General features: G+C 40.3%; 3 protein-coding genes across 19 annotated transcripts in view; 2 read left to right on the forward strand and 1 right to left on the reverse strand.

Annotated features, from left to right (window-relative positions):
* The window catches only part of HYLS1 (HYLS1 centriolar and ciliogenesis associated), a 13,303-nt gene extending 4,292 nt beyond the window's left edge, over nt 1–9,011 (forward strand). For 5 of the 9 annotated variants that reach the window (XM_023645098.2, XM_070273910.1, XM_023645099.2 and 2 more), the window contains 3 exons: nt 1,893–1,927; nt 5,189–5,306; nt 7,671–9,011. In XM_023645098.2, the coding sequence (XP_023500866.1) occupies nt 5,293–5,306; nt 7,671–8,598 (942 nt within the window). In that variant the 5' untranslated portion in view covers nt 1,893–1,927; nt 5,189–5,292 and the 3' untranslated portion in view covers nt 8,599–9,011. The remainder of the gene's footprint in view (nt 1–1,892; nt 1,928–5,188; nt 5,307–7,670) is intronic. The other 4 variants (XM_070273911.1, XM_023645102.2, XM_023645100.2 and 1 more) reach the window with 1 other exon arrangement.
* PUS3 (pseudouridine synthase 3) lies at nt 590–12,246 on the reverse strand. 4 transcript variants are annotated; one of them, XM_001505092.7, is made up of 6 exons: nt 11,952–12,246; nt 10,985–11,189; nt 4,238–4,655; nt 3,555–4,120; nt 2,466–2,656; nt 590–2,322 (listed from the first exon to the last, which is right to left on the reverse strand). In XM_001505092.7, the coding sequence occupies exons 3-6, from the start codon at nt 4,607–4,609 to the stop codon at nt 2,012–2,014; spliced, it is 1,440 nt and encodes a 479-aa protein (XP_001505142.1). In that variant the 5' UTR covers nt 4,610–4,655; nt 10,985–11,189; nt 11,952–12,246; the 3' UTR covers nt 590–2,011. The 4 variants fall into 4 exon arrangements, with proteins under 4 accessions (XP_001505142.1, XP_023500864.1, XP_005611746.1 ...); XM_023645096.2 differs by lacking the exon at nt 11,952–12,246 and adding an exon at nt 10,565–10,858 and having other exon boundaries at nt 10,985–11,037; XM_005611689.4 differs by lacking the exons at nt 10,985–11,189; nt 11,952–12,246 and adding an exon at nt 9,506–10,726.
* The window catches only part of DDX25 (DEAD-box helicase 25), a 24,065-nt gene continuing 13,154 nt past the window's right edge, over nt 10,738–21,648 (forward strand). Inside the window, exons 1-8 of one of the 6 annotated variants that reach the window (XM_001505093.6) lie at nt 12,178–12,441; nt 13,058–13,124; nt 13,390–13,434; nt 13,927–14,062; nt 15,258–15,350; nt 15,464–15,566; nt 17,100–17,214; nt 18,471–18,648. In XM_001505093.6, coding sequence (XP_001505143.1) covers nt 12,379–12,441; nt 13,058–13,124; nt 13,390–13,434; nt 13,927–14,062; nt 15,258–15,350; nt 15,464–15,566; nt 17,100–17,214; nt 18,471–18,648 — 800 coding nt within the window. In that variant the 5' untranslated portion in view covers nt 12,178–12,378. Of the gene's footprint in view, nt 10,886–12,177; nt 12,919–13,057; nt 13,125–13,389; nt 13,435–13,926; nt 14,063–15,257; nt 15,351–15,463; nt 15,567–17,099; nt 17,215–18,470; nt 18,649–21,648 lie in introns of those variants that run through there. The other 5 variants (XR_011440863.1, XM_014741339.3, XR_011440862.1 and 2 more) reach the window with 5 other exon arrangements.

Raw genomic sequence — 21,648 nt, forward strand, 5'->3', positions numbered from 1 at the left:
TTCTTACTCTTCAATACTACAAGGTCACTTCACTTTTTTTACGGTATTTTACATCCTAAACCTGGAACTTTTCCAATGAAGTCTTATTTGTGTAGCCCACCTGCTACTAAGCTTTTGGATCACTTTACTATTTATATGATAGCATTGTTTCTCATTGTCCCATATGTTAGTTATATTTTAGCCAGCAGCTTGAGGAGATAAACCACATTTGTATACATGCAGTTTTGAACATAGGTAGGAACAAACTTTTTTTTTGAGGAAGATTAGCCGTGAGCTAACGTCTGCCGCCAGTCCTCCTTTTTTGCTGAGGAAGACCGGCCCTGAGTTAAGATCTGTGCCCATCTTCCTCTACTTTATATGTGGGACGCCTGCCACATCATGGCTTGTCAAGTGGTGCATAGGTCCACACCCAGGATCTGAACCAGCGAACCCCAGGCCGCTGCAGCAGAGCGTGCCACCAGGCTGGCCCCAGGAACAAACTGTTTGTTGGTTGATGAATAAAACTTTGGATCTCAAAAACATATAATATTATATCATAAATGTGGATAATACATTCTGCAATGACGAAAACTGTTATTGAGGCAAAAGGTCTCAGTTCATTTACTTTATTATTTTAATTGCTATAAAGGATAATGTATTTAAGAGAACTTTGAACTCTTCTGAATAAATATTGCTGTTTTAGTAATATTTTGAAGGTTATCAACTTTGAGAACAAGCAAAGCCCCACTTCATGTTCCTGTCCCAGTGTGTCTCAAATAGGCTTAAATCGGACCCTCGGACTTATCCTGAAAGCTTCCTACTTTTGAACCTCCCATTCTCTCAACCACAGAGTGCTGTTACTTCTCCTTTCTTAATCTCAAATTCACCTACTCTCTCCACCCCCCTCAGTACAAATCTAGTCTGGGCCATCATCATCTATTTTCTTGGTTACTTCAACAGCCTCCTAATTGGTCCCACTGTCTTGCCCTCATCCAGTCCACACCATACCCAGAGCAGTATTTTTGCTACACAACTCTGGCTTTTCATGTTTTTTCCCAGTGGCCTCTGAAGATAAAATCTAAGCGTCTTGGGGAAGGCCTACAAGGCTGCACAAACATCCTTGCTCACCTTTCTAAACTATGCTTTTGTCACTCAAGCCATACTACTGTATTTACAGTTACCTGAATGCAAGAGCTGTCATCTTTAACCCTTGACACAAACTGCATCTTCTGCCTTAGACACACTTAAAACTGCTTCTTTATTCCCACTTTAACTGGCTCCCAGTGGTTGTGCAAGATGGAGCTTGGATATCTCCTCTTGTAAGAGCTTTCCTTAAACCACTAGACCAGGGGTTAGTAAACTACCTGGCCTGTTTTTATATAGGTCATGAGCGAACAGTGTTTTTTACATATGTAAAAGATTGTAAAAAAAAAAAAAAAAAAAAACCATGCACCAGAGACTATTTGTGGCTTACAGAGCACTAGTCTGATAAGCTTTCTAAGAGATGCTGTCTTATTCAGTTAGGTCACTTCAGGTACTATTGTGCCTGGCGCTAAACTAATTTAGCAAATATTTAACTGACCAAATTTCCTATTTTTAACTTCTGTCTTAGAAAATAAGACACTCGGGCAAAGCTCTTTATGAGAATTCAGATGATAGTGAGTATCTCATTTGCTTTTAAAAGGACAGCACAGCAAAGCAGACACCAGCCGGATCGGGCTTCAATGTATGTGAACACAAGGCACAGGCCTCCAGGTGTACATAAATAGCTCTCCATTTTATAGCTGCTTTTTGCTGCTTCTACCTCTTAATCCTTCTGTGTAGGAAGGAATGACGGAATGTTGGAATTCTTTCTTCTTCAAGTAAGAACTTGCTTAATAGGACCTATGGTCTTTTTTGGTTTTTGTTTTTAGAGAGCCGATCATCTGAATTTCTAGGACTTCTTGCAGTAAGTATTTTTCTGTATTTCCTTTCTACCCACCTACCCACTTAACTAGTTATTGCCTCCTAGATCCTGGTGCATTTTCTATGGTTAAATGATGCTTTTAATTTCTGTATCAACACAGATTCTCTTTGCTGGTTTCTCCAAAATAGTATTTTCTTCCTCTAGTTTCTCATTACAGTCTCTTTTGGCTTTTGTTTCTTCCTCATGGAATAAATGTGGGTGCTCAATGCGTCCCCTACGTACAAAATGCTGGATCCGGGATTCTAATCCTTGGCATTTAGGACGATCCATTAGGGGCTTATACGTGCGCATTTTCACTCCTTCTACAAAGGCACTGGTCTGCTTTATGACAGAAGGCGTAACATTTCTCCATTCTATCACTCCATCCATCTTTGGTCCTGTAATATATATAATCCAGCATTACATGGATACTTCACCACAACAGAATCACCTCCAAACTTTATATAAAGCCACCTCCCCCGTAACTCTGTATAACTTTGGTTCTGGTAAGTGATTTTATCCTTGGATTTCCCTGGCGTACCTGTCCCACAGGGTACTGCAGCAGAGTCCAGTCCTTGCAGCATACTATACACTATGTGAGTTTTAACAGCCTGATTAGCCCAGAGTTGTTGTAGGTGGGTAACATTGAACTCCTGAACCTCCCGGTCATAGATCCACTTGATGTTTTCAAATTTACAATCATATAGGACTAGAGGAAATTCTACAGCCATACTAGAGAGAAAGAGAAGAAATAGGGTATGAGAATACATAACAGCCATCCAACAGTTCTTAAAAAATGGGGTTAGTTGGGTTTAAAGGAGGGGAAAAACTTTGTCAATATTAAGTATTTAATAGGTAAGAAAATATAACACCATCCCTAACTTTGAATAACTTGATAATTAAAAAAAGAAAAAGGCAATAAACCATGGATCAACTGGTTAGGCTTGCTCTAGATGAGGATAAATTTCAATGGTAACAAGTCACCTAGAAGTGAGTCAACTTGCTCCACCATACTGCTATAAAATTAAAAACAGCTGGTGGCATTTTTCCAAACTTGTCCAAACAAAATTATACAAATTTTGTACAGTATGGAGTAAAAACTAGATTTCCCTGCCTAGGAATGAATTATTGGTCTGTCTGACCTCAGCCTGCTCTTAAAAGAAAAGCCTGACTATTCTTCCTGCCTTTCCTACCATTTCAGAAACTGAAAATTAGGAAAAATAAAAAAGTACAGTAGTATGACTACTCCATAATACAAAGCAAGCAAGATTTAATATGAACAGTTGAATGCTCAGCTTTTAACTTCACCAGAACCTAATGATATACCTCTTAACACAAATTCAGAAAACAGAGAGAGAGAGAAATGAACGTCCTTTTATTTAAGGGCCTGGTCCAAACAGCTATTTGTTACTAAAGGGATGGAACAATGACAGAAGAAAATTAAAAGATACCACTCCCTCCTATGTGTTCATAACATTCTACAAGTTAGATTAAAAGTTTCATGAAGACAGAATCTGTGATTTACTATTTAGACAACTGTGAGGAGAGGAAGATATGTTAGAATACATTTTAAAATATTCTAAGGGCAATAGCTGTTTGTGTTCGGGGTTTTTTTTTTTTTTTAACTTACCTGTATTGAGGTTTCTGGGGATTTTTCTGTATGTTCAGCAGCTCATCAATAACCTCCGGCTTCTCCATTCCTTGGCCAATCAGAAAAAGGATGGCCATCATACAACGGACTTGATGATACAGGAAGGCCTGGCCAATCACTTCAAACTGACACAGCTGGAAAGGTTCTTGCCCTCTCTCCTCAGCCAGGCTCTGGCCCACTAGCTGTACTTGAGCAGACAGAATAGTCCTCTGAAAATTAATCACTCCGTTGGCTACATCCATTTTACATAAGTTCCTAAAATCATGTGTGCCAACATACTTCTGAGCTGCAGAGTTCATGGTTATAATGTCTAAATCAGCACGAGGGAAAAAATAGCGGTAAGTCCGCTCAAGACAGCTGAACCTAGCACTGAAGCTGGGTTCTACAGGGGCCCAGGCCAGTACACGGATGTCTGGAGGGAGCACCCGATTGAGAATGTGGGTATAACGGATCTCTTTAGCAGCATCATTGACTTCATCTTTTAAATTAAAATCCTCTGAATCCCTGCCATTTGGAAAGTGAGAACGAAGGTCAAGAGAAATCACCTGTGGAATTAGAGAAAGATACTGTGTTTCAGAGATACAACCAACCTGAATCCTCAGTTTGTACACCTAGAACACATTGGTATTGCTTGCTCTGAGTAACAGTAGAGTGGCCCTTACCTGTCCAAAGGCGCTAACTCCTTTGTCTGTTCGCCCACACCGGTGATAGTTGGATGTCTGTCTACTTTCTACTAGTCGAGTCTTGGTTAGAGCCTCAAAGAGTTTCTCTTCAATTGTATTGTTTGTGTTTTCTTGACTGGCAAAGCCCTGGTAGCCCCAGCCCAGATAGGCTATCCTTAGGGCTACGTGTCTTCGACCATGAGCACTGAAATCAAATGCACGCTTAGCTTTCCCAGTTCCTGAATAATTTTCTCTAATATTTGAGTCCTTGTTGTTGGTCTGTTCTTTAAGTCTTTGTACCTCCTGCTCCAGTTCTTGTACTCTTTTTAGGAGTTTCTCAGTCTGGATTCTGTCTATGTCATTTTCAGCCATGATAAGACAACTCCAGGAATAAATCAATCATATAGGTCCACCCTACCTGAAAAGAAGGGAACAGGATGCAACAGTTTCAGCGCTGATTCCTTTGGTGGTGTCAGTATCATGTCATCAGGTTCAAATAGTATCTGAGATTTAATTTAATGCCTAAAGGATATAGATTTTTGCTTCTGCCCAGGGATACAAGCATTAGCTTAATTATTATGGGTTGACCATCCACAGATATTATTCTTTTCCATCCTGTCTGGCCAATTCACAGGGGAAAAGGAAAATAGTAGCAAAAATTATTCAGCTTGCATTGTTGTGATTTAAGTAGTCAGAATTTAGGGGAAATCTCTGTAGATTTCATTTCTCTATTCTTCATTAGCCGAGATGATTGAGGACTGATGTTACGGGTATTTTTTTCCCTAAACATTTCCTTTTGACTTCTCATTATATTTGTCCAGTCTTTCTAATCATAAGATCTGTTTATATGGAATATAAACGTCTACTCTGAGTTTCTACTGCTTTCCAATATTTCAGGTAAAATTAGTGACTTGTATGTTCTATCATCTAATACTCAGTTCTATCTTAAAGGTGGTACAATAAGAGCTAGCTTGACTGCAGAAACCTGTCAATGATTGTACTTCATATTGGAAGTAGAACCTGGAGTAGAGATTTTCCCACTTGAAGCAGTTTTGATGGCAGAAAGAAGGTAATTAAGCATCAGGATCCTTTTTTTAAGTCAAATTTAATACATGTTCTGATAAAAGATTTCTCTACCTCTAGCAGCTAGAAGAGTCAGTCTTGATAATGTAATTTAGATGTCAGTGTTGAAATTCTTGGCATATTTCAATAGTCTGAAGATAGCTGTACTATATTCTTAAAATTGGGACAGTACTAGACAATCTATGACTGATGGTTACTTTAGTTATAGAAGATCATCTCCACATGTGTTACTAAGGCTATGTTAAGTCTAGGTAGCTCATTTAATTTTTTGCCCTTTGAATTTCTATATCTATGATAGCTTAAAAATTTAAGTGTAAGAAATGAAACTATAAAAGTACTAGAAGAAAATATGGAATAAACTTTCTTAAAATCTGGGAGTGGGAAAGGCATTTCTAAGTAAGACACTTCAGAAACCCAGAAACTACAGAAAACCAAAAAATATGACTACCTAAAAGTAAAAGTTTCTACTAGCAAAAAATAAAGTCAGAAGGTAAACAACAAACTGGGAAGAAAAAATTAATGACAGCAAAGGGCTAACCTCCTTAATACATAAGTATTTCATGAATATATAAATCCATTTTAATATAAAGATCAATTTAAAAAAATCCAACATCCTGAGAGGAAAAGGAGAATAGAACAAGCATTTCATACAAAAAAGGAGAAAAAACCTATAATGTATGAAAAGATGCTGAATTTTACTCAATTTAAATAAATTTATGAGAGAACTGTTTTTTACCAAACTGACTGCAAAGACTAGAAAATTTGATACTACACCACTTTGGAGAAACAAGCTCTGTCATACACTGCTGTTACAACTGTTTTAGGGGGCATTCGGCAACAGCTATCAAAATTGAGCACAACGACCTTTTGACCCACTTATTCCATTTCTAGAAATTTAATATACACATATGCTTGCACAAGTATGTAAAAATTTATAAGATATTGTAACATTTATTTTTAACAACAAAAGATCGTAAGCCTTAATTAAATCAGTCAGGGACTGGCTAAATAAACCATGGTACACCCTTACATTGGAATTCTCTGCAACTTTAAACAAAACGAAGTAAGTCTACATGTGCTGATACAGCTGGCTCACCAAGAATGTCTTAAAGGCACAGAAGAGTTGTATAATATATGCTCCTTTATGGTATAAAAAACATGCATATGAAAATGGAAAATTACTGGAGAAATTATAAGAAACTGCTTTTGAGAGCGAAACTTGGTAGAAGGAGGGGAAATCCTTGCTTAAAATTACCATGTGCTGCATGTATTCGTTTTTCAGTTTAAAAAGAAAAATAGTAGGGACACAGGAAATAGTGGGCAGTAGATACCTATCCTGGATCCAGTGAGGAAACTAGCCCTGGGTATTTAGCTGGTCGATTTGGATATTGAAAGTTATTTCAGTGACAGGGTACTGGGATGAACAGATTTAGCTTGGCAACTGAAGATGCATTAAGATTACTTAAGCATAAGGAGTGTATGCATGCACATTACTGCTTTTTGTGATGATTTTTGGCATTAAATCACCCTTGTGGTTAAAAACAAGGACTCTTAAGCCAGACGCCCTGAGTTAGAATTCCAGCTCTACCACTTCTAGCTGTATAATCTTGGGCTAGTTATTTAACCTTTCTCTGCCTCACGTTACTCACCTGTGAAAAGGAGCTAATAAGAGTACCTATCCTACGGCTGTGAAGATTACATGAATTAATATCTGTAAAGCACTTAGAACACTGCTGGATACATAAAGTGTCCCTCTAAGTACAAGTTACATAATGTACGTTAAGCATTATACCCCATATCATGTAGTCTCAAGTTTTTCTTGTGCCAGAAGCCACCTGTCCTGTCCTAGGAGCTACTAAAGGTGGCAAGAACTACCAGGCAGTAGAAAGTAAGAGTGAGTAAGAAGAGTGGAAATGAAAGCAGGTAACAGATTCTCTAGAGCTGAGTTAATGCCCCTCCAAACTGTTCCCATACTACCCTGTACTAATCTGTATTTTATTACACAGTCATGTGTCACTTAACTATGGGGATACATTCTTAGAAATGAATCATTAGGCAATTTAGTCATTGTGCAAACGTCATAGAGTATACCTACACGAACCTAGATGATATAGCCTACTACATACCTACGCTGTGTGGTACTAATCTTAGGGGACCACCATCATATATGCAGTCTGTCATCGACTGAAACATCGTTATGCAGAACATGACTGTATATCTATTGTACTTAAGATTGCTTTAGCCATTCTTTTTCCATTTGACTGCTATAAAATAATAGACAAGAAGGGAATGAACAGTTTATGAGCCGGGAATTTATTATCAGAAAACTGATCAGTGTTTTCTCTTGCAGAAGGTCCTACAGTGTAGGGGAAGCAATGGAGGAACTCATGGGACCTGATGGACAAAAATGGGCCAATATGGATCCAGAAGAACGAATGTTAGTAGCTGCTACAGCTTTTACCCATATCTGTGCAGGGCAGGGTGAGGGAGATGTCAGAAGAGAAGCCCAGTCTGTCCAATATGATCCCTACAGTAAAGCGTCAATAACCCCAGGAAAGCGATCTGCTCTTCCTGTGCACGTGCAGTACCCACATGTAGAAAATAATGTCACTTCAGAAACAGTCTCAGAGGCCTCCCAAAGACTCCGGAAGCCAGTGATGAAGAGAAAAGTGCTGCGCAGAAAGCCAGGTGGGGAAGTATTAGTGACAGATGAGTCGATCGTCAGTGAATCGGAGTCTGGTACAGAAAGTGATGTGGATCTCTGGGACTTAAGACAAAGGCTGATGAATCTGCAGTTTCAGGAAGACAGGGAATCCCCAGTTGATACTTCACAAAAATTTAATCTACCACATGAATACCAAGGGATTTCTCAGGATCAGCTCATTTGTTATCTAGGAAGAGAAGGAATAGGCCCTCCAGCGTATGAACAAGACCTGATTGTTGCCAGCCGACCCAAGTCCTTTATTCTCCCAAAGCTGGACCAGTTAAGCCGAAACCGGGGCAAGGTAGACCGGGTAGCCCGGTATTTTGAGTACAAACGAGACTGGGACTCAATGCGGTTTCCTGGTGAAGATCATAGGAAGGAATTACGCTGGGGTGTCCGGGAGCAGATGCTCTGTCGAGCAGAACCCCAGTCGAAGCCTCAGCACATATATGTTCCCAACAATTACCTAGTACCAACTGAGAAGAAAAGATCTGCCCTTCGTTGGGGTATTCGTTGTGACCTTGCAAATGGTGTCATGCCCAGGAAGCTTCCCTTCCCTCTTTCTCCTTCTTAAGTCTTTTTTTTTTTACCTCTCTCTTCACAGGATTGTTTGGGGTAACCTGGTTCTTTATAGCTCTCCTTTTATTTAAACAGAAACAACTAATTTGAAAGCCCATGGGACATTATAGAGTAAGGACTTCAGTCATCCTTCGTCTTTTCTAGGTATTATCAGATACCTTTTGGTATCAGATACCATTTAACTTCCTAATTACCACTCTCAAATCCAGCAATTGCAGCAGTCATGCCAAAGAAAGAAAAACAGACCTGGTCTTTCTGTTTTGTCACATTAGTAAGCAAAGTCAGTTAGCGCTATTTCTGTTCTATAACCTTTTAGCCTTTGGCCAATGTGAGTTGTTGTTTTTACTAGTGTTTTTAAAGTTGCTCGGCATTAAGCTTATCCATTAAAGAATTTTGGAAATTTGTGAACTTGACCTTACTTTTACTTCCCAAAGGAAGATGATCTCAAACTGGGTTATGATTCGGCTACATCATACTCTCAGCACCTAAATAATGAGAGCCAAAGGGAAGAAACAAAAACTTGCCCTTTACCCACACAATCCTAAAGGAAGGAAGAAAGGTAACAGGACTTATCCGCCATTACTAAAGGAATATAGAAAATCGAGATAACTGAGTTAAGTTCTTTGTAATAGATGCTCAATAACAGCACTATATGACATACAGGATTCTAACCCAAGTTTTGTTTCAGAATTACTTCAATAATATATTACTCTCCAGTTGTTACTTCTAGAATACTGTGCTTTTTAAAAAATTTGTCACTGAGATTTCCTTAGAAATTACGCCTGTCAATTGAAGGCTATTCCCCCTGCAACAGAACTTCACACTACTGCTATCTGGAACCAGGTGCAGACATAAATACCAAAATGAATTTGGGTACAGACCAAAACACTAATTCTGCTCACCTTAAATTGGATCATCTATTTGTTCTTGATGCTTCTAATCCAATGAGGAACATATAAAATCTGGGGGTTGTCAGTTTTGGCATTTGAAGCCAGAAGAATGACAGCAGAAAAAATTTGCTTGCTCAAGGAAAAACAGCTGTGTACCATAAAAATGAATGACCTTGACCATTCCTATCTGCCAAAATGCATTTTGTCCATAATATTTAAGCTACATCATTCATACATTCACCCAGTTCCATTGCTAGGCATTTATAAGGGAAAGAAATAATGAGTGACTCATACACATAGGATATATTCACTGCAAATAAGTAAAAACAAACTACCCAATAGTAAAGGGATTAAATGGACATTACAATATTAGTCACTGGGAATATGGGAAGCTAATGGAAAATGCAAATTAGGTGAAAGAGGTTGCAAATGATACAGTATGATCTCAGTCATACACCCATATACAGACAAGGCACAAGAAAAGATCAAAGCCTAACTGCGTAGTGGGATTAAAGGTAGTGTTTATTTATACCTCTATTTTAAAAAGTTAAAAGCCACATGGCATTTTTTACATGCAAATTACAGCAAAACAGTCCAATGATTTACCTTCTTTACATGTATCTCAAGGCCCAATGTTAGCAAATAAAAGTTTCCAAGGTTATCTAGTTCAACCCTTATTTAACCAAAGAACTAGTCCAAACAGGTTAAGCGGGTAACACAAATTAGTGGCAAAACGAGGAGCTGAGCTGAAGACTCCTCATTCAGTGCTTTCTCCAGCACACCGTACCATCCGCAAGGTGAAATACAGTGGTTCTCAAGCAGACGTGTAACACCCGAAGGGGGCTGCCAAATACCAGAAAGAGGGAATTGCTGCGTGCCCTAAGCATCGACTGTAAATACTAAAACAGCCACCGCTAGAGTTTCAATACATTTTTTAAAGTTAAAAACGGGTTTTAGTCCCGAAAATACTAGTAACCAGTTGAGTAGTACAAAGAGCCTTCCCCATGATCAACTTTATTGTAACCAAAGAAGGAAGGAGGGGTAATATCCAGAGAATCAGGAAGCACGCACCATGATCACTAATGAAAAACGATTGCGGGGCAAGTAATGGCCCAATTTGAAAAATGTCGCCACGCCTCTCTCCCACCCGACGTACGACTGGGATCCCGGCCTCTAGCAGTATTCCGTTTTATGAGCAAACAGAATTCTGAGGCAGCAAAGACTTAACTCCACAGTCCAAGGGTTCCCTAAGAATCGAATTAAAGATCTTAGCGCTGCGAGTTTCTGCCAGGAGCTCCAAGAAGCACCACAGACAGAAAAACAAGGTCTTAAGTGAGGTCCCACACTTCACACACCGGTGCTTTCCTGAAAAGATCAAAGTATGAGAAAACGGTATGAGAGGAGAAAGAGAAACCTCCAACTGCTTATCCATTTTACCGTTCCTCTTTGTAAAACCTAGAAAATAACTCACCCCAAAAGACCCACACTTACCTTCCGGTCGTGGGCCACGCAGCTTTTCACGAGACAGGAAACTGTTGCTTTGCGTCTTCTACGCGCGCACGCGAGGCCTCATGGGAAATGTAGTCCACCTTTGTGGGAAATGTAGTTCTGAGAGCCGGGGGTGCAGGCGCTGAAATCTGCCTGTTTTCTAGTCTGTCCACCATTTCTCTACCTCCGACAAGGCAGAATCAGGGGCCTGTCGTAGTACAAGAATAAAAGATAGGATAAATTCTAGTACACTAAAATAATGGAAAAGTAATTTTTCAAGTGTCGCTGTCCTCATATGAAAACTAAAGAAGCTGGCACGATTTTATACCTACTTAAATTAGTAGAAAGTTACCATTGAGAGATAAAACATTTACTATTAGAATCCACATGTAAAGGCTGAAAAGGAATATGACATCCTCAAAACAAACAACTGAGGTGCCTAAGAGTGACCGAACAGAGCTGAGGAGTCTTGCTTCAGCACCACGGAGAGATCATGAGTAGGTTTTTACGGGTTTTTCCAGAGGTGCTGATCCAAATTTCAAGATTCCCGTCAGGAAACTGGAAAAAAATCTGGTTCTTCTGTCCGAATTTAGCCATCAGTAGTACCAGGGATCTATCCTGGATTGTGAAGGTGCAAGTAGGAGGTGGAAGTTGTAAGGAAAACAGTTTTCTCACGATTGTTTTAGCAAGGGAGACATATTAGAAATAAAATTAAAATAAGCCGGTACGTGGAAACATCACGGTATCAAGGAACAGAGATAGTAGTTAAAATTGATCAACTTTACTTTCTCTCAGCATCTTTCGCATTCAAATTCATTTGCCAGGTGGCACACCCATTTTGACCCTCCACTTTCCTATGCAATTCGCTAGCCTTTCTGAGGTCTTGTAATGTAGAAGCGGGAATTTTGGGGGAAACGCGAGGGAGAGAGCTTGAAGCGGGTTGGGGTGGGAGGGGGGAGTCCAGCCTCACCTCCAGGAGAATTGTCTGGGTAGTGGGCGGTGGGGTAAATAAGGGAGGTAGGACTCTCAAATCGGTAAGAAGACTGCTGCCAATTAAGAGTCCCAAGCTGTTGTTGGCTTAGCAGAGCTCAGCAGCAGGCGACTGTTCACCAGGATCGCGCCCCCTCCCCGGTTTCTAACACCTGGCCCGGGATCTGGGCTGGCCAAACAAAAATCTGGCTGATCTGTGCAGTTCTACCCCTCCTCCTGCGGGCCCCTCCCTCCGCTCCCCACCCCTCCCCCTTCCCAGGCTCCGGCGCTTGCGCGCCGCGCAGCGGGTGGTCACGGGCGCATAACCCTGCCCCCTGAGAAAGCCCATTGGTCGCCGAGTGGGGCCAGGCACTGCCTCGCGCCTGTGCTGGACGCACGTGCTGGGGGCGGGAGCAGCGATCGCAGCTATGGCGTCGTTACTTTGGGCAGGCGATGCCGGGGCGGCGGAGAGCGAGCGGCTGAACAGCCACGTAACCGCCACCGAGCCGGGGAGGGCAAAGGGGCGGGGGCTCGAACAGCACTCCCAGAGGGAAGTCTGCTGGGGAGGGGTAGGGGAGCCTCGCTAGCCTTTGGAGTGGGGTGTCAGATGGTGGAGGGGAGATGTGGCAAGGATTTGGAAGAGGGTCACGGGAAAGGAGACCACAAGAGAGAAAAAGACCTTTGCTTTGAAAGGGCAAAGTGAAGACACTTGGAAGTGCCGGGAGGGAAAGCAGCTGGTAGTCCCAACTAGACTCTGAGCTTTCTGGTCTCCCAATTTGACCATTTAGCCTCGGCTGGCTTTTACCTTATCGATCAAAGCGCTTTCCTATCCGCCATCCCTTGCTTGTGCTGTGACCCCCAAGGACTGCCACATTTAGACTAGAGGCCTTTAAAGAGGAACTTCACGTCCAGGGGCAGCAGAAAGTCTCCACCAATTTTAGGATAATTCATTCAGGAGGCCTATTCCTGTAAGGAATCCATTGTTACCTAACACTGTAGTATTCGGGTGATCTTCCCTGCCTCCCTTCCAGCGCCTGTTAGGGGGGAGCACTGGGCTGCTTGATGGCTTGCTTCCTAATATTGGTTGAAATTTGTGTCTTTCAATAGTTTTCAAACCTCATCCACCCCCGGAAGAACCTTCGGGGTATTAAGAGTACTACAATCCCAAACGTAGGTGAGTGTTGTTAGGGTAAAGCAGATTGGCCTTAATTAATTAAAAAGCGTTGCTTTCCTCATGTCCCTGGCAACTGAGATACCTTTGGCTCCCATAATTTAACATTCAGGGCCTTCGGTTACCTTCCCAATCTTTTTACCCACTCCTCCCCTGGATGACCCTTCCTGTCAGTGCACACAGTCATCAAGAGAAATTGGGATAATACACTTTACATTTCTGTTCAGAATATATTGTTACGTGTATTATTTCTCTTCTATCCTTTTAGATGGTTCTATTAATAACACCGAAGATGATGATGAAGAAGATGTAGGTAGGAGATAAATTCATTTGCATGTATCTACTAGCATTCTGTTTCAGTTAATCGTGACTTGGACACTATGAGTGAATAATCTTAATTGCAAAAGAACTGTCTTTGCTTCTATTTTCTTTGTAAATAGTGAGTATCAGAAGAAATACTAAATTAGGAGTGGGGTGTGTTTATTTAGAGGAAGTTGAAATGGAATATGCAGGAATGAGTTAAGAATTTTCAGCTGACAAAGAAAAATTAGGTCTAGTGGCAATGGGTGTAGGCTTGCTTGAGTTTACTGTAATAGCAGAGCATAAAAAACTGGATCCTCATGAAAGGAATTCTCAGTGCTACATCATTCTTTCTAGAACCTTCTTTTAGAAGAAAGGTGAGAGTCGGAGCAGTTGCTTGGTATAGAAACACTAAATGGGAGGGAGCAACTTACTAGATGTCATTGAAGAGGCTTGATTTTTTTCCCCTGCAATATCCCCTTTTTTTTACTCTTGCTCTTTCTAGTGGATTTGGCATCTAATTCACTTTTAAACAAGTTAATCCGACAATCCTTAGTAGAATCCAGTCACCGAGTCGAAGTTTTACAAAAGGATCCCAGCTCTCCACTCTACTCAGTGAAAACGTTTGAAGAGCTGCGGCTGTGAGTATTTTTACTCTTTTAGTATGGGAAAATGCTGGAAAGCATAGCACAGAACCAACTACACTGCCAATAATAAAACCATCAGAATTGCCTTCGTGTTCTAATATTCAATATTAAAATGGGCTGTATACATTTTGCATGCAATTAAAATATAGCTCAAAGAGGAACACTAGGATACCTGAATTCTCCAATGAATTGAGAACATTTTTCATGGTAAAATATTTTAACCTTACTGTGCTGAGGGGGATAGCTAAGCGTGACACAGCCATATTGCTACTCTCCATTCTAGAATACAGAGGCAGGGACATTGTTGACCCACATATCCTCTCCCATCTCCTTTAGTTACAAGCTTTTTCCTTCCTAATTATATTTTGTTTCAAATGGTATTAAAATGAATAACTTTCCAAAATGGGTTTTCATATCCTAGGAATTTATGAGTTGGTATTAAGGAAATGTATTTTAACAAAGAGATTTCCTGATACAGACTTATGTAAAGGGAGAAAATCCAAACTTCTAAGGCTCAGACCTTTTCTAAATGGCAGGAGAAGCCTACATATAATTCTAAGTTGGCTACCAGCTATCTACAATTAAGCACATCCAAAATGTGCATGTCATTGAAGGTGGAAGTGTTCCAGCCTACTTCTCTTTCCTCTTTCTAACATCTATCATGAGACCCCAGGAAAGATGCATTTAAAAATACTGGCTCAGGAGAATGAGGTAATATTATGTCTTCTGCTCCTAGAGAGAGTTGATAGAAGAATCACCTAAATAAAATTTTGTCTTCTCTGACATTAGTGGTAAAACATCAAAGTTTGTCATTCATTTAAAAGAATTAAACAGTAAATCTCAATTGGTTTTCTGCTTGTGTGGAAAATAAAACTCTCCTAGCAAATTGATATATTTCTATCAGATGAGTTTTTCCTTTTTTGCTTGGTTCAACAGAAAGTTCAACATTAGGCTCTTATTATTATCCTTAGCCTAGGCTTATAGCATAGGTTATTATTTCAGTAGTCCAACTGTATAGGCATGATTGTATATGTTTTGGAGTTGAGCTATAAATTATATATTTCTAAATACTGCTTTTGAAGCTGAGTTGCAAAGTGGTTTAATTTAGAAATGCACCTTTCAAGTGTGTGTTTCTGAGGCTGCTAACCAGTCCATAATCTTTAAGTGCAAGATTTTTTTTTCTTGACAGAAAGGAAGAGTTACTAAAAGGGATCTATGCGATGGGATTTAATAGGCCATCCAAAATCCAAGAGATGGCTCTCCCTATGATGCTGGCACATCCGTGAGTTTCCAGGGTAGTGGTATTCCAACTTGGTTATTTTTAGTCTCTTATATTCAGTTTGTGCACAGGCTCTTGTATTCAGTTTATGCCCAGTGGTCTCCTCTTTCCTACAGACCCCAGAACCTCATAGCCCAGAGCCAGTCTGGAACAGGAAAAACAGCTGCTTTTGTCTTGGCAATGCTAAGCAGAGTTAATGCCTTGGAATTGTTCCCACAGGTAAGGAAAGGCTGAGAGAGAGATGGGAATGCTTGCAATGCCAGTGATATTTTAGTAATAGGCGATATTGCTGCAATGATATGATAATATTTAGAATAGACCTTCTTTCATAAGGTCGTAGAGTATTAGGCCACAGTATGGGACAGTGATTGAGAGCACAGGCTTTATAGTTTGACCAGGTCCAGTCCCAGCCTCTCTGCTTGCTAGCTGAATGTCTTAGGCAAGTTAGTAAATCTTTCTGAGTCTGTTTCCTTGTCTGTAAAGATAACGTCTATAAAAGCATGGATCGTAGTTGTTCTGTTCACCCTTGAGTCCTAACTCCAAGCACAGTGCCTGGCTTCCAGAAACCACTGATTAAACATTGAACTAATGAAATAATGAATACTTGCCTCATAGGATTGTCATGCAGACTAAAGGAAATAATGTACTCTTTAGCTCTGTGCTTGGCATAAAGTGAGCATTCAATATTGGTAGCTATAGAACTAGAAGATCATTTAGTAGAGGAGGAAACAGGCTTGGAGAGGGCAGTGTCTCACATACAGTTACAGATGTCAGAGGGTGACTGAGCGGGGAGTGGAACTGAGCTTGCCATTCTCCTAGCCCAGCTTCCCCTGAGGGAAAGTATCTGGTTATCTTTCCCTCTTTCTCCAAACTGTACTCATCAATTCATTTGACAAGCTGAATACCTGAGTCTTGAGTGCGCCAATGCTGTGGGGAAGACGACGGTTCCCTCGGGAAGCTTACCATCTGATCAGCAAGATAAGCTGTGGCTGTGCATGACTAATGCCAGGTGTATGAAGTCTTGTGCTTTTTTTTTTAGACAAGTTCAGTGAAATTTATATTTGTGGTTTGCTACTATGAATAAAAATTCTTCAGGAAAAGCTATGCTTGAGCACATGTTGAGAAATGTGTGTGGAAACGGTTTTTAGCACTTTAGCTGTGTTTCCATCTCCTCTCTATCACAGATCCTTAACTGAAGCACATAAATATATTAAATATCACCAGCTTCTTCCATCAACATCTTCATTCAGCAGCCACCATCAGCCACAGGGGGGATGAAAGAGTTTGAGGGAACATTCTGCCACAGATGTATAAGATGGATTAGATCACGCAGGGAGTGTTCTGGAAATAGGGAGAATTTTAATAGCAGGCAAGAGGTCATGGGGATCATACTCAAGCTGTAATTTGTCTTGCATTCCCTCTCTTTTTGATTCCCACCCTCCCTACATCCTATTCTTTCCCCACCAAACCAGTGTTTCTTCATAACCCTTTAGAGAGGAATATATGAAAGGTAGCTATTTCTCCAACCCTCTGCCCTTCTACCCTCCCCTCCAAACTCAACTTCCCCTCAGATCTATTGCTAAATTGATTTGCTCAGATCTACTGCTAAATTGCATTCAATTTGAAATACTTTATTCAAAATTTCCAGTTTTACTTTTGTGCCTCTCCCAGTACAAATTTTAATTCTATTTCAAATCTGCATGATGGCTCATGTGAACCTTTCTCCTTCCCCTTTCTCTCTCTAACTCACAGTGCCTCTGCCTGGCTCCTACTTATGAATTGGCTCTGCAAACTGGCCGTGTGGTTGAACGGATGGGAAAATTCTGTGTGGATGTTCAAGTGATGTACGCCGTTCGAGGGAATCAAAGTATGTATCAGTAAGCCAGTTCTGGCGGATTTTTTAAGTCCTGACTCCTCCACTAACAAGCATGTTATATAAGTTCTCTGCTTTCTCATCTCTAAAATGGGGGATGTAATGGCAGCTGTATCATAGAGTTGTTAGAATTACATGAGATGATATAGATAAAGCACTGTGCACAACGCTGGGCACATAATAAGGACCCAGTAAATGTCAGCTGCATCATTTCCACGTCCTGCAAGATGATGCTTTTGTATGTTATTTCCTTTGAGGCTCAGTTGTTTGGTGCAGAATAGCTTTTATTGTTTAACTTTTTCATTAAAGTATTATATGCATATAGCGAAAAAAATCTCTAAAACACACAAGATTAGAAGGTAAAAGTGAAAGTTGTTCTTTCTTGTCCTCTAAACACCTCTTTCCAAAGATAACTACAGTTTTGTTAACAGACCTTTGTTTTTTGCTTTTTTTGAGCTCATACACATGAATCACATATAAATTATTTGTTTTCCTAGCATGTTTACAAAAATGGGAGCATTTTTTCCATACTCTTCCAAAACTTACATGTTTTGGACAGCTTTCCCTGTCAGTAAATAGAGCCCCACCTCATTCTGTTGACTGGCTGCATAATGTTCCATAATTTATTTACTATTGATAGACATTTTGATTGTTTTCCGTTTGCGGAGGTTTGTAGGGTTTTCCCAGCTGTGCCGGTATTTCTGTAGGACAGTGGGGTTGCTGCGGGATGGCTTTTTAAATGACTGTGGGGAAGAATCACATGTGCAGGAGTATTATCATTACCATAAGGCTAGAAACTTGGGAATTTATCCTAAAACTCTGGAAAATAAAAAACCCAATGACGCTCAGAGTTTGCTCTTGGAAAATCATTAAGAGTTGTAATAAGCCAGAGACAGAAAGACAAATACTGGATGATTTCACTCACATGTGAAAGACAACAAATACATGGATAAAGAGAGCAAATTGGTGGTTACCAGAGGGGAAGAGGGTTGGGGAGTGGGCAAAAGGGACAAAGCGGCACATATGTATGGTGATGGATAAAAACTAGACTCCTAGGGGTGAGCATGATGAAGTGTCTTCAGGAATTGATAAACAGTAATGTACACCCAAAATTACGCAATGTTATAAACCATTATAATCTCAATAAAATTACTTATAAAAAAAAGACAGTTGTATGTGGTGTTGCCCTGAATTGTGGGCTGCTAGAGTCGTTTGCATCTGAAGGAGCCCTTCAAACCTTTTCTCCCTAGTTCCCAGAGGCACTGACGTCACCAAACAGATTGTAATCGGCACTCCTGGGACTGTCCTAGATTGGTGTTTCAAGCGAAAGTTAATTGATCTGACTAAGATTCGTGTGTTTGTCCTGGATGAAGCCGATGTGATGATCGATACACAAGGGTTCTCGGATCAAAGCATTCGTATTCAAAGGTAATCCTCAGTCATCCTTTCTTCCTGGATCTTTGTCCAGACAAGGGATTTCATTTGTCTGCAGTTCCTAATTGTCTTTGCTGCTTAATTCCCCACTTTCTTCACCTTTAAACAAACTGGAGCTGTCCTTGTTTTCACCAGCTCAGCAGTCCGTCAGCCTGCAGTAAGTTTTGAACTTCTTCACCTTGTGGTCTTGCCTGACGGCTTTCCTTTTGCACCACAGGCTTACGGGTGGGATCCATATGGTGCGATGCACCAGATTTTGCCAACAATTTTCTGTTTTTCCAGCAAAATTCCAAAGAGAGTTTATTAAAACCTAATAGGGCTACTGTGAGGACACAGTGGTTAAGTGGTATAGAGAAGACAGTAAGTAATCTGCCATCAGGAGCCTGGTGGTCTAGTCCTGACTTTGCCTCTAATTTGTTAAATAAATCCTCTCGTCCTAGGCCTCTCTCTCAGAATCACCTGAGGGGCTTAAAATGACAGATTACCAGGCCTCACCTTGAGACTGACTGCATCAGAATTTCTGGGAGTGGCTTTAGGAATCTATGTCACTTATTTTTAAATAAAGTATTTATAAGCTCAGTGTTAAATTCAAATAGTATTGACAGACTTGTAATGAAAAGCAGTAATGCCCTGCCCCATCCCCTAGAGAATACCTCTGTTCTGCTATTAACCTTCATCTCTCTAAATAATGTGCTCATGTTGCTATTTCTTGATGTATAGTCAGTCTACCGACTCCCCAGTACAGGAGGTAGGAATTCAGTTCTTTGATTCCACCACCCACTCTCACTTCCTCTCCCCTCTGTCACCTCCCTGTGGTTATATCAGAAAAGTTTAGTTACATTAACAGTCAGTATTGATATCAGTATGACATTATAAATATTGTTAAGCAGTGTATTATTATAATTATGTTTTTCTTATACAACTTGTACCCCTAGAAGTAATAATTGCTTACTTTCTTTTGTTTAATTGTATCACTGTTTAAGGACCTTTGGTTTTTCTTTACCTGTTTCATCATGCATATCATATGTCAGTGATATCTCAAATAGTCAAATACATTTTAAAAGTCCATCCATTTCCTTCCTGCAGATCTCCCAAGCTCCCTGTCTCCAGTGTCAGCCTGGGCTGGTTGCTCTCCAAACCTGTTGTTACAGCTGTCATTATAGTTTTGGAGAAACAGTATATAATTTTTGTTTTACTATAATATTTTTCCCCATTCTCATCCTTAATCTATTTCCAAATTAGAAATGGACATTCTTTTTGTCTCAAACTTTGAAAATACGATTTTATGGCAGACCAGCATTTTAAATCTTTTCAGTGGCCAGCAACAATGATCATCTTGTAGGCATGTGTGTAAGATGGCTATCTTCTATTTCTATACAGTTAAAAATCTTAAGTGCTTCTGCAAGTTTTGAGGAAACTGAAAAGTGACCTTCGTGATAAACTTTATCTACATTTTAATAACTACATTATCAAAACTTTGTTAATGAAAAGCTCAATATCACGGGTAAGCAAATTGTATGCCTTTACAGAGTATGTACAAACTATGCAGGACATTTAACTAGTAAGATCTTTTCATTTTCTTTGATAAGAAGCTTATAATTTGATGGGGCCGGGCCAGAAGCATAGTGGTTAAGTTTGCATGCTCCGCTTCTGTGGCCTGGGGTTCATGGTTCAGATCCCAGGCACGGACCTACACACCACTCATCAAGCCACACTGTGGCAGCATTTCACATATAAAATAGAGGAAGATTGGCACAGATGTTAGCTCAGGGCGAATCTTCCTCAAAAAAAAAATAAGTTTATAGTTTGAAATTTACATTTGCAGTGTCTGCTGCACATGCAGATAGTTGAGCAAAGCTAGTTTGTATTCGGATACCGTATCAACAGTCTTTTGTTTTATAATTTTTGTGCTTTATTACAACTTCATAGACGTCAAGAAGATACTTTGAAATTCCATTTTTCAAATCTAAGTACCTAAGAAATAGGGGGAATATATTTTTGGTTGCTGTGATTTGACATATCACTTGATATGCTATAGAAAGCATGACCCTTGGTAAGATCTGGCAGAATCAGCTCTCCTCTGAAAGAGGTAAGACATCTACTATCAAAATTTCCCCATTTGTTCACCCACAGGACATTTTATTTGTAGCCTCCGAACCAGGAAATGTCAGTTGATTCAGTTTCATAGGGATATCGAGGGAAGGGTCAATAAGGCATGTCCATTTGTTTGGAATGGCCAAACGAATTCATGCCCACTGTTTCCAGCTGAGCACTGGTGTGTTTTGAAGAGGCAAAAAAACATTTCATTTGGAAGTATTGCCTGTCGCGTCCTGAACTTATGCGATTCAGTCTCCCTGTGCCCTTCTCCACCATGCCCAGTCCCAGATTCTTCCCTCATGTGGTGCAGTATGCTCTGTTTTCATTATTTACCTCTTTAACCCAGTTGTATATCTCCTTCCATCCATCATTAAAGTAACACTGTCCTTTCACCTTCTTTTTCTATCCTTTCTGGATCGTACGGGTGGTGTTCTCTGTTTCTTGTCCATAGTTTCCTTTTCTTGCGTTATGGATGCAATATGCTACTGTTGTCTCTCTAAGGATGTTAATTATAGTATTTAAGACCTTTTTTCTGTTCTCCACATTGTCTCTGAATGATCTAAGCTTCCTTTTTTGTTTGTTTCTACAGTCTCTGTCTTTTGTGGTGGGCCTTCCTTCTCATCTGGTGATATGTGGCCAGCCTTTCATAATCTAAGATGAGGAACAAAGTAGCTTATTGACAGCTCTGTGCTCATGGTGGAGGCTTATAACTTGGGAAGCTTCACTTGAGGATGATTGTCCTAGGTCTTTGGGACTATGAATGTCTCTCTTCTCCTTCCTGGGGGATAGCCACTTGGCTGCTGGCGTTCTGGAAGCAGGGCAGGGGAAGGGACTGAGAGGAGTCCACCCTTCATATGCATGTTTCCACTTGATCCCCTGTTTTTAGCTCTATGCTTT

This window comes from Equus caballus, chromosome 7 (assembly GCF_041296265.1).
Source record: "Equus caballus isolate H_3958 breed thoroughbred chromosome 7, TB-T2T, whole genome shotgun sequence".
Classification (NCBI taxonomy): Eukaryota; Metazoa; Chordata; class Mammalia; order Perissodactyla; family Equidae; genus Equus; species Equus caballus.